This window comes from Coenobita brevimanus, chromosome 57, assembly GCF_032717465.1.
Source record: "Coenobita brevimanus isolate Jiangsu-jjx chromosome 57, ASM3271746v2, whole genome shotgun sequence".
Lineage (NCBI taxonomy): Eukaryota > Metazoa > Arthropoda > Malacostraca > Decapoda > Coenobitidae > Coenobita > Coenobita brevimanus.
The window spans coordinates 24,839,991-24,852,801 of NC_137010.1; the positions used below are offsets into that span (position 1 = coordinate 24,839,991).

General features: G+C 40.3%; 1 protein-coding gene and 1 non-coding gene across 2 annotated transcripts in view; both read right to left on the reverse strand.

Annotated features, from left to right (window-relative positions):
* Positions 1 to 3,113: 3,113 nt before the first annotated feature.
* The window catches only part of LOC145401939 (substance-P receptor-like), a 99,371-nt gene continuing 89,673 nt past the window's right edge, over positions 3,114 to 12,811 (reverse strand). Inside the window, exons 8-9 of the mRNA XM_080274046.1 lie at positions 4,517 to 4,612; positions 3,114 to 3,144 (exon numbers count right to left, since the gene is read on the reverse strand). Of these exons, the coding sequence (XP_080130172.1) occupies positions 3,114 to 3,144; positions 4,517 to 4,612 (127 nt within the window). The remainder of the gene's footprint in view (positions 3,145 to 4,516; positions 4,613 to 12,811) is intronic.
* On the reverse strand, positions 11,026 to 11,144 carry LOC145402390 (5S ribosomal RNA). Its single transcript, XR_013897747.1, has one exon. It is a non-coding gene; the product is annotated as a 5S ribosomal RNA (ribosomal RNA).

Genomic DNA, 12,811 nt, shown 5'->3' on the forward strand with positions numbered 1-12,811 from the left:
ATCCTTGATAATTGTATTGTAGGCTATTGCATTTAGGACTGGAGTTATTACAACAGCAGTAACAACAAGAGTAATAATAGTAATAATATTAATAATAATAATAATAATAGTAGCGAGTAATCATGGGCTATTATTTCCTCCTTGTCTTCAGTTTAGCACAGTTCTCTCTCTCTCTCTCTCTCTCTCTCTCTCTCTCTCTCTCCCATTGCCTCTTCCTCTCCCCCACCTCCCCACCCCTCCCACCCTCCTTCCTCACACTTGAGCACACCAACATCAGTAAACATCAAAGAATACACATTATATAGATCACAAGGACGTCTATAAATATCGATATATATACATTAGAACACTCACTACATATATGTACAATTATTATTAAAGTTAGATGAGATATATTAAGGGTCTCTGGATTTAATTCTAGTTCTTGGAGGTCACTTTAGCTTTCACTTCCTTGATAAGATTGTCGTTAGTGATAATAGGTCTTGAAGTGGAATAGTTGGTATGGATGGTCTTATTACATTCTCGTTTACTATCCTTTTCATATTAGTACAGGGTGACCCAGAAAAACCTCCCACATTTCAAAGGTAAATGGAAAAAAAAATCACGAGGTGTATACTCATCGACCCCAAACTCTTGAAGGCCTTAAGGTTGCTATTCAGCAGGAGATAGCTGCTGTTCCACCCGACATGACCCGTCGAGCCATGGCAGCCTTCAGAAATCGCCTCCAAGCGTGTATGGACAATGACGGCCACCATTTGGAGGATGTCATCTTTAAAACATGATGAATATAAACTGTATTGAATGAAGTTTCATGTGTGCAAATAATATTTTGATTATCTTTAACCATTTTTTTTTATTTACCTTTGAAATGTGGGAGGTTTTTCTGGGTCACCTTGTATTAGTAGTAATGGTGGTAGCAATTGCAGTATCTTTAGCACTCGTAGCTATCGGGTTGAGTCACCTTTAAGCAGTAATTAATAGTAACCTAAAATGGCTGTCAGGCTTTCATTATAATTACTATCACACTGTTTCACTTCCCAGTACACCGAGTCTTACACAGATTTACAAAATTCTCCCAAATTTGTAAATGTTCGTGCACATCGGTTTCACGCCCAGAAATTGATGTTACTAGTATGCACAGATGACTGCAAACCATTTATATTATACTTATTTAATATTCTTAATACAAGTTTTAATTTTCAGTACATTTTTTGCACCAATGTATTCACTGGTTTTTGTTTGCTTTTCAGTTTGTTTTATCACGATATGATTTTTGGTTTACTTTCATTTGAATTATCGTTTTTCATTTTCCTTTCAGGTCTTTTTAACATGTATTATTTTTTCTAACTTCCGTTTTTCAGTTTTTATTTCTGTCATTTCCACATTGTTTAGTTCCATCACTGTTTTTATTCATCCATTGTTCACTTCTGCTTTCATTTATTCATTTTTCTTCTCTTGTCATTTTTATCACTTTTAATTCTTCCGTCCCACTGCCACGTTTCCTCATCTCACCTCCTTATTTCTTTTTTTCACTTTCCATGTTTCTCTCTCTCTCTCTCTCTCTCTCTCTCTCTCTCTCTCACACACACACACACACACACACACACACACACACACACACACACACACACACACACACACACACACACACACACACACACACACACACACACATTCCCCCTCCCCTTTTTCTCTCTCCCTCTCCCTTCTCCTATCTCTAACTTTGTCTCGTCTTCCTCCACCCTTTCTATCCTCTGTCATAATTCACCCTTACCCTTCTCATTGTTTATTCCTTTCTCCCTTTCCACCTTCCTTCTCTCCCTCTCTTTCCCAGCCCACTCAAGCCACCAATCCTATCTATTTTTTTTTTTCTTCGCTGTCAATTTTTCTCCCTCTATACTCTCTCGATTTCTCTCCCTCTTTCCATTATCTCTGATATGCATTTTTTTCCCTCGTTCTTACCTCTGCCCTTCCTTCCTTCCTTCCTTCCTTCCTTCCTTCCTTCCTTTTCGCCCTTCCTTAGCGTCATGGTGTGCTTTCTGTATCCCTTATTTCATTCCTCCCTTCCTTCCACTTTTCTTCTTCCCACCTTCTTACATTCTTTTTCCCCCCTACTTCATTTTGTACCTCATTTCCTGCCTTCCTTCCATTCTTCTTTCTTTCCTCCCTTCCTTCCTTCCTTCCTTCCCCTCTCCCTTCTTCCTATGTCCTACGGCTACTAAGAAAGTCATGTGTACTGAATTGGACCCGGTGTGTGTGTGTGTGTGTGTGTGTGTGTGTGTGTGTGTGTGTGTGTGTGTACTAAAGTTGAGCACTTCTGTGTCTAAATTAATGTCTGTACATGTATATCACCCATTTATTTCCCCATTTACACTACCTTACAACTGTGAAACGCCCATATACGCCACACTCTCTTCTTACCATTCAGCACTCATCCCTTTTTCCACATGCTATTTACCACCCACCTACGACCCACCTCCATGCATATCATATTACACCCTTTTTATACAGGTATTTAGTTTCCAGTCCTTTGTTTTCAATTTACACCCTCTTACAACCACCTTCGTCAGTGCCTTTTAACCTTTCTCTCATCTAAACCACCTGAGGCAAATCATTTTCCTCTTGTTTCACCTGTACGCCTTTATTGCTACCTAACCCCACGTACACAATTCTTTCTTCTACCTATACGCACCTACATCACGGTGTTCCGACCACATATATTTTTTCCCCTACCCACATGAACCCTCTTAACTACACAGACTTAACATTCTAATATCACATCTACTGTACTGTACACTAATTTCTCCCACATTGAACCTACAGTCCACCCAGGTCCACCTACCCACATCCTTCACAGCCATCTAAACTCACTTACATTCTTTTCCTACTTATCAACAATAATTTACACCTATTTTTTACCCATCTGCACCCCACATACACCCACCTACATCCTGGTATCCCCTGCACACCTGTACGTGGAGGGGTGGAGGTGGGTGTGTGATCTGAGAGGCACACACACATGCACCTCGTGGTGGTTGTTGTGGTAGTTATGGTGGTTGTGGTTGTGCTTGTGGTAGTTGTGATGGCGGAGCAGGCTGTGCAGGTGGTGGTGCTCAGGCCCGCTGGAGGTCAGGCTTCCGTGACCTGACCTGGAAAAAGAGAAAGAGGTCAGGTTAGATCGTTTATGTTTCTCAATCCGGGACGGGACGATCTATTTTTCTTTTATGTTTTGTGGTACCTGTAGACGGTTTTATTCAACTTAGGAATTATCTTTAGTATTGACTGATAATGCAGGCTAACCAACCACACCAGTTCGAAAAAAATTTACACCTACAGTTGAATGAAATCGTCAGGTAATAGGATGAGTAATCGTTAAAATAGGCCACCTCATTGGAGGGGTTCAGCGGGGGGAGGTTACATTTTTCTGGGGGATCTTGGGATTCTTGATTTTTGATATTTGGTGGTTCTCTCTCTCTCTCTCTCTCTCTCTCTCTCTCTCTCTCTCACACACACACACACACACACACACACACACACACACACACACACACACACACACACCTGTTTTTCTCGCTCCCATTGACCCCAATCTCACCCCCCACCTACTGACGTTCCTCTCTTCCTTTCTCAGTTCACCCGGTTCACACTCAGTTAATCCCTCTCGTCTAGCTTTACCCCCTACCCAATCCCTCTCAGTATACTGTATAATTCTCAGCCACCTCTCTTTCCCACACCCGCTCACTTTCACTGCCCTTCACTTCACTCACCATTCTCGGTCTCACTTTCAATCATTCACCTCTCCCTGTTACATCCTCTCGCTCTCACTCTCTCACACTTTATTCTTACTCATGTCTGTCTCTCTGTCTCTCTGTCTGTCTGTCTGTCTCTCTCTCTCTCTCTCTCTCTCTCTCTCTCTCTCTCTCTCTCTCTCTCTCTCTCTCTCTCTCTCTCTCTCTCTCAGTCTGTCATTGTCTACACGCTACATCTCTTTCATTTACTTTATCACCTCATTCTTATTTCAGCCCTTTTTTTTTTCTTCTACTTCGTCTCTCCCATTCTTCATTCACCTCCTTCTTTTAACATCCTCTCATTCTTGCCCTTCTTTCGCGCATTGCCTCACTCTCATTCCATTTGACTTTCACACCGTCTTCCCTTCATTTCTCACCCTACTCCTTCACTCACTCTCCTGCTCACTCCGTCTCACTTTCTCACTCCCACTCAGCCCATCTACACGCGCCCTTCATTCTCTCGCTTTTAACCAATCTCTCACCTCATTTCACACCAGGTCTCCGTCTCACTTTCTCTGTTTTTCCTTTTCCTTTCCCTCTCGCTCCCACACCTCTCTCCCTCAACAACTGTCTGTCCCACGCACCCCACTCCCACTCTTATATTTTCCCTCTCTGTCACTCCCACCCGCTTGTCACACAGTCGTTCTCTTTCACCTTTTCATCCACTCCATTTCCCCTCTCCCCCCCTCTGCCTCTTAACACCTCTCCATCCCACTCACCCCACTCACTTGTGCGATGATGACCTGGAGGACCCATTCAACAGAGTGGCCTCAGTTCTCGACACCCTCTGCTCACTCGTAGATATCTGACGGTCGGTTGGGAATCTGACATGTGTGGAACAGGTGTGGAGTAGATGTAGGAAGGTGTGGGGAGAGGTGTATGAAATTGTGGGATGTGTGGGTTGGTGTACGGAGGTTGTGGAGCAAGTGTGAGGTAGGTGTAGGAATGTATGGGGCAGGTATGCAATCAGTGTGAGAATGTGTGGGATACGTGTAGAACAGGCATGGGAATGTATGGAATCGATGTGGGAATGTGTGGAGCAGGCGTAAAGTAGGTTTGGGAATGTATGGTGCAGGTATGGAGGGGTATGGGAGTGTGTGGGGGAGATGTAAAGTAGGTGTGAGTTTATGTGAAGCAGGTGTGGAGTAGGTATGGGAATGTGTTGGGCAGGTGTGATGCAGGTGTAGGAATGTATGGCGTAGGTGTTGGAATGTATGGGACAGGTATAGGCATGTGTATGGCAGGTGTGAAGTAGGTGTGAGATTAGGTGAAGCAGGTGTGGAGTAGGTGTCGGATTGTGTGAAGCAGGTGTGGAATAGGTATGGGGATGTATGGGACAGATGAGGAATAGGTATGGGAATATGTGGGGCAGGTGTGAAGCAGGTGTGGGAATGTATGAGGATCCATGGAGGTACAGGGTGAGTGTGATAGGTGTGAACAGGTGTGGGAACCAGATGTCAGGGGAGGGAGGGTGATGGGAGGAGAGAATGAGAAATATGTTAATATCACTTGAGAATGTTAACATGTATATTGTTTACATTGATATTATTTTTTGTGTATTAAAATCCCATTGGATACATTAACATAACTTTTTTGAACCTGTTAATGTTTCATTTAACTGAAATATTATATTCCTTACAAATGTCACCATTAAATTGGAAATTTTTAGCATTTTTAAAAGCATTTTCATGTTACATAGTTAAATGTTCTTTTAGTAAAGCCTGTGCATTTAATGTCGGTGGTACATCAGAAATATTGTTGCAATTTATTTTAGCACTTTTTAAAGAATTATTATTTTCGGTAACTGTTAATATCACTTTTGTAATATACAGTATATTGATCACTTTTTGAAAAATAGTAATATGAAAATAATACCAGTGCTGCCATTTAAAAATTATCAATAAAGTCAGTATATAAATAATAACATTATTAGAACACTGTTTTCAGTCAACCACAGTTTTGGTCGTCTGTATCAATGGTAGATAAAATTTAGTTCATTGTGTTAAATATATAAAAGGTTAGCTAAGTGTTAATTCACAAGACAAACTAACTTCCCAATAAAATACTGAATATTTGGTAAATGTTAGTGCAGTGATTGGTGTAATGGTATTAGAGTGATGTAAAAGTGATAAACTTTTGGCCTGAATCTGTTATATACGACATGTATACCTAGTTATAATTATTATTATTATAATTCTCGATGTTACTACAGTAATGATAATAATAATAATAATAATAATAATAATATTAAATAATAATAATAATAATAATAATAATAATAATGTGTAACCAGAATCAGCGATCGGAATCAGAATCACAGGAATCGATTCCATACAGGCATGAGGTTAATGATTAAATATTTTCTCGGGAGACATTATACATGAAATGGTTACAGAGTGTTTTTCATAATATGGTAATATTGATTGACCACACATTATACGTTGATATAAGCTTTTAAAAAGCAGCTGAAAAGGCCATATTCATGTGGCTGAGAAATTTAGATTGTAACTTGTATTATATACGGGTACATACATATGCAATATATGTCTGTCTATCTATTTATATATTTATCTATATCTATCTATATTTATTTATCTATCTATCTGTCTATCTATATGTGCGTATATATATATATATATATATATATATATATATATATATATATATATATATATATATATATATATATAGTGTATTTGAAAATGGAACACTGAAATGAAGTAATGAAAGTTTTGCCTGCGACTTTTCGTTAAACAATAAATATTTGTCAATAAAACTGTGTAGGCATTCATCTGGTATGCAGGGTACGGCGCTGAGCATGATAAGCACCAATAACAAGGATTATGGACAACACGATATGCAGTTCTGCTATTCTGTGTGCGGCTTGTTCAGTGAAAATCGTCTGAACAATGCACAAAAGCAAAACATTTCCAAAACGCATATTATGAAGTGCAGTGGTGTAATTGCAGAAATTATTATTATTTTTTTTTTTTCATATTTTTGCTCGTATATTTACAAATATTCTCATTTATATGTTTATTTTGATTGCCGTTTTTTGCTGTATTTTTCAGAATGATTATTAAGTTCTTCTCTACAAATAACAACACTGCATGTCATGATGGCAGCAACCGTATTTGTTCATGTTCATAGATCTTGGAATCGTAATCGTAATTTTCACTTTTTTTGTTGATTTGTATACGTAATCAAAGGTTTGCCAAGCACTTATAATAGAATCCACGTGTAATAATAAAATAATAATAATAATAATATTAATAATAATACAGTGTTTAGAAATATTAGAAAACGAGCTGAAAGGTTTATTCCGCGAAGCAATAGCGTGAAAAGGCATTATTCGGGAGTTAACTAATTACATTACGACTAAGCCATGTGCAGTTATTCTGTTACCTTCGTTAGCGACATTGGGCCTAATGGAAGTAACTAAGCAGGTAAACATGTATCATTGATTAAAGTTAGGTACCCAGTGACGCATACGTAATTTAATTGAAATTTATGCATGCACCGTTGGTGTGTGTGTGTGTGTGTGTGTGTGTGTGTGTGTGTGTGTGTGTGTGTGTTTAAGTTTGAAAATTATGTATATATGCCTACATTTGTTTCAGTGTTTGTCTGTCTTTCTTCTATATCAGCCATGTTTATGTATCTAACAGTGGCCTCTGATATCACCACTTATCTTTACTCCATGTTCTACATACTACACTTTGTCCATACACCCTTGAAGTACACACAGTCACCACCACCACCACTCCACGCCATCACCTCCCATTCCCACTACCTCATATCACTCCACCCTCACGTATTCCTTCACTTTACCCCCCTACCTCCCCCACCCCGTCTGCCTAACAAACATTATATTGCTGTGAATGTAATTTATGTCTTCTCTACTAATGTATTTTGTGGCAGCTAGAAGTTACATAATTCTCAGAAATTTCACGTATACGCTTGGGTATAACTGGATCATGATATATATACGTGTGTTGTTATTAATAGATTTCCAAAAAAAATTTAAGGGGATCGGCTGTGTAAGGTGAATGGAAATTGAGAAACTAGCGATTAAAGTGTAATGGGGTAGCTGGAAGTTGGAGGGGGAAGGGAAGAACAAGAACAAGGTGTAGGGGAGAGAGAGAGAGAGAGAGAGACTACAAACAAGAGTGTATGAATGGAAGCAAAAGGAAGAGGGAATATGTGAAGCAATGAAAAATGAAAGAAAGAAACTGACCAAGTGAATGTACAGGAGTAGAATAGCTGGAAAGAGAACAGGAAGAACAAGTTAAGTAGAAGTGTGTCGTGGGAGGAGGGATCGTTACTGAGTAGGGATATAAATGTCTGGTGAGCCTTTTGTTGAAGCCAACCATTATAAATGCGGCATCAGGCATTAGATACATGAATAAAGATATAGACAGACAGATTCAAGATTATTTAGATACTAATAGTTACCGTTGCATAAGGTTGTTATGCAAGGCGAAATGATAGTTTTTCGTATTAACTTATTAATTCATGCACAAGGAAGCATTAGTTATTTTTTGTAGTTACTTGTTGGCACGACATAGGAAGATCATTAAGATTTTTTATTTACTTAATTATTATTTTTACTTTTTTTGTGTGCAGAGAAACATGTATTACTGATGGTAACATTCTTCGGACGTACAGAAGAAAAAGGAAATAAGTATTAAATTCATGCTGGCATGCAGACGAAGAACGAGGCTTGTTAACATCCTGAAAGCACAATGAACATGGTAGGTAATATTAGCTTCTGACGTGGCTCAAAGGTCATACCGGTACCGGGTTGTAAGTCGCACTGCTCTCTGACACGAGTATAGCACGCACCGCCTGCTGTAAGGCAAGGGTTCATTAGGCAGTGTGTTGGGTAGGAGTGTGTGTGTGTGTGTGTGTGTGTGAGAGAGAGAGAGAGAGAGAGAGAGAGAGAGAGAGAGAGAGAGAGAGAGGCAGTGTGAATGTGCAATTGTCTTACATTTGTGTGATTGTTTCTGTCAATGAGGATGTTCTATGTCCACGTGCGAGGGATCGGTAACATGATTACTGTGAGACGAAGTCTGATAGTACTAGGGCGTGCTAGGGAGTGTATTGCTGTGTGTATTGTGGCGTAGGTGGGTATGTGCGTCAGTGTGCCAGAGGACGTGTGAGAATAGAGAATGGAGTGTGTGGGAAGGGATATGAGAGAGTGGTGGGATGGCGAAGACTGGATTGTATTCATCAGCTTAGGGATGATTTTGGATGTTATTAGGGAGAATTGTGTGTGTGTGTGTGTGTGTGTGTGTGTGTGTGTGTGTGTGTGTGTGTGTGTGTGTTTGTGTGTGTGTGTGTGTTGCTGGATGGGCCAGGGTGTAATAATTAAAGAGGTGCATTGGATTTTGGGGCTGTATTGGAAAGAGGTGTGTATGTGTGTGTGTGTGTGTGTGTGTGTGTGTGTGTGTGTGTGTGTGTGTGTGTGTGTGTGTGTGTGTGTGTTTAATTCAGACACAAAGCAGTAACTCTGCATACAAAATACTAACCAAAGATAAATATTAAGTAGCCAAAGGCAAGATTTGATCCAACTGCGATGCCCGGAACCACAACACTAGAGAAACTGGAGGTCGTGAGCAGAAGGAAAGATAGACTGGGGGAGACTTTTGTAAATCTAACTTCTTTACAACAATACATATAGAACCTGGAACACTGGTTGACTTTGCGTTGTAAGGATATAGAGACAAGGTGAATAGCCGATTACTGCATGCCAGTCATAAAACCCTCATATGTTGTTGATCTATGAATTATGTATTTTGATCAGGCTAACTACACATGATTTTATTCGCCACTTGGAAACGTCGCATGGTCTAAGGGTAAAGAAAATTGATTAATATATAAGCCTAGACTGACGAGTTTTTATTTTATTTTTTTTTTCCTGGATAACGCTAGGCAGTTTTACTCACTGCAAGAAAACCTCCCAAAGTCTGAGCATTAAAGGAGACAGACAGACAGATGGTCAGACAGGCAGACCGAGACACACTATAGGTCAGGGACAGGAAGAGAGAGAATGAATAGAAATGGCCTTGATTCTGCATGGTTGAAATTTGCAGAATGTTGATACCTTCTCCTATCCAACCCCAACACCCTTACCTCCCCTCCATTCATCCCACCTCCTACATACCCTCTACCCATCCCCTACAACTCATCCGTCAACCCTACCCTCTCCCCTTTCCCCTTACATCCTCTCCACCCACCCCTCCTCCTCTCTCCTACAGCCCCTCCGCCAACGCCAACCTCTCCCCAATCCATTGCTTCCCCTACCCACTCTCTCACACAGAGGCGAATATTGGCGAGGCCTCTGACGCAAGGTTAAGCGTATGAGCGGAGGCAACAGTAAGCGAATCGGGCGAGCGAATTACCCGAGCGTATCACCCATTTAGCTCAAGCCAATTGACGGCGAATCAACCGAGCAAGCCAACCAAGTCAGATCAGCCATATCAGCGCATGTAATGTGAACTGGTTGTTTGGACTTGTTGAGAGTCATCCATATGAATTAAGAGTGTGAATCAGTCGTGCGAATTAATTATACAAAGGAATCTTGTCCATCGGTTGGGGAAACATTGTGCCGATCAGTGGTGCGAATCATCCTTTTGAATGAGTTGTGCATTCAGGGGTGCCAGTTAGCAGTGTGCTTCATTTATGTGAATCATTTGTGCGAATGAGTCACCTTTGCGACCGTGTAAATGAGTCAATCTTGTGAATGAACTGTGCAAATCAACCACACAAAATAGTCACGCAAATCAACCGTGCTATGTCTTCGTGCAAATCATCGGTGCCAATCAAACGCGATAACAGTGCATTCCATTCTGCTGTCCTTTCCGTAAGCGAGGTTAGCCTTGGCAGCAAAGACGCCAATCCCGGGTTAATTGCCGTGTCTAATGGGCCGTACCGGGTTATAAGTCGCCCCGCTGTCTGACAAGGGGTAAGATGCACCTCCTGTTGTGAGGTAAGGGAGCGTTAGGGTGAGCTGAGAGGGTTGTGTGTTGCTGGAGAGAGCGTGGGATGCGATTTGGGTATGTGAGTGTGTGGGTGTGTTTGGTAGTGTGTGGAAAGAAAAAGTGTGTTATGGAATGTTTCATTCATTCATTCATTGCCAGACGCCATGTATCCCAAACGGGGTGGCCAAGGGCTTAGAGTTAATTGTTTTACAGGGAGGGGCACTAATCCTCCACCAACCCCACTTGACACGTAGGGATGCCAACAGCATCTGGTGTTCCCAGGCGGTCACCCATCCAAGTACTAACCAGACCTAACGTTGCTTAACTTCGCTGATCAGACGGGAAGCGGTGTACTCAACGTGGTATGGCCGTTATGTATTCTTGTTTTATGACAAGGATGCATCTGAAAAAATCTGTTACATAACGATTTACTGTATATCGAGTTATTTATATATAACATGATTCACCCAAGAGTCTGCAAATCAAGTTTCCAACTCATTTAACTGATAGTTATTTCACTTCACTACACTTTACTTGCTGCTTCAACTTCAACTCTACACTTCTGTTCCATCACTGACACAAAACCTGACAGCAATGAGTTCAAAGACCATCTTTGAACAAACATACGACTGTAAGCTAGTGCATCAGCAATCATATAAGCAAAAGGAGTGATCATACATTGACCAGTGAGGCTTTGTATTAGCAAAAATGTTATTGTATATTGGAAAAAGGTTCTAACTTTTCTGTTATAGTACTAAATACTGTATGCAGTTCACTGCATACCATTTCACTGGAATGTGAGGTGTGATATTATGTGTGAAGAAATGCGGGATGCTGGAGGTGGGTTTGGGAGGATATGGAAAGGGAAGCCGTATTGTGGGTTGTGTTGTGGGTTGTTGGAGTGGGAGCGAGATCGTGTTTGAAGGTGAATGATAAGGTGTGAGGGAATGTGTGTGGGGTATTTGAATAGGTGCGAAGACCTGAGATGCGTTAGAGTGCTGTTGCGAAAAACATTGTGGGATTCTTCTTGGGTGTGTTATGAGAGCAGGTGAAGTGCGGAGAAGTAGAAGTTTTGAGTGTATGTGAAAATGTGTGATATGGGGTGTGTTAGGATTGGATGAGGTGTGGAAGATGATGCTGTGGAAGATCGTGAGTATGTGGATGTTTGGAGAATATGATAGGAAGATGTGAAGTAGGGTGCGATAGGAGGGGATGCGGTGTAATGGAATGAAGTGTATGTGGAGGTGCGTAGTGATGGTAGTGAATTGTGTGGCACGTGTTGGAATGTATTGGAATATTTAGGCATGTGAAGTGTACTGATAGCTAAAATGTGTTGGTGTGTGGATTATGTTAAGATATTACAGTATGTGAGCTCTGGAATAAGGAGTGCAGGTAAAACAGCGTTTTCGTGTGTGCGTGTGTGTGTGTGTGTGTGTGTGTGTGTGTTATATATATATATATATATATATATATATATATATATATATATATATATGTGTGTGTGTGTGTGTGTGTGTGTGTGTGTTTTTGTGTTTATATATATATATATATATATATATATATATATATATATATATATATATATATAAAATATATATATGAGAGAGAGAGAGACACTCAGTGGCCCTTGGAGTGCGGTTCGTGCATCGTTTGATCAGATTATTTTAAAAAATCCTTTGATTCAGAGTTTTTCATTTAAGAGTCTCTTTACCACATTTCATAGTATATCGTCTGTTTCTTTTTCTCTTACATCTGGTGGGTAATGCATCATTTAATCTTTTCACTATGATGGCGTCTTTTACGTTATATTTTTGTTGCCACCTGATTTTCGTTCAGCTTTGTTCAGAACATTCATTGGAGGAGGGAATGGAGATTATTTCCAATCCTTTGCCAACGAGAGGTTCCCCTAAAATTGCATAAAATCAGCTGCAGGTAACAGAACTTAAAAATCCTCGAGCTGAACTGGTTAAACATTTAACTACAATGAATTATTTTTTTCTTTTATTGTTTCTACGTATGCGTCCAAACGATTTCATTCGACTT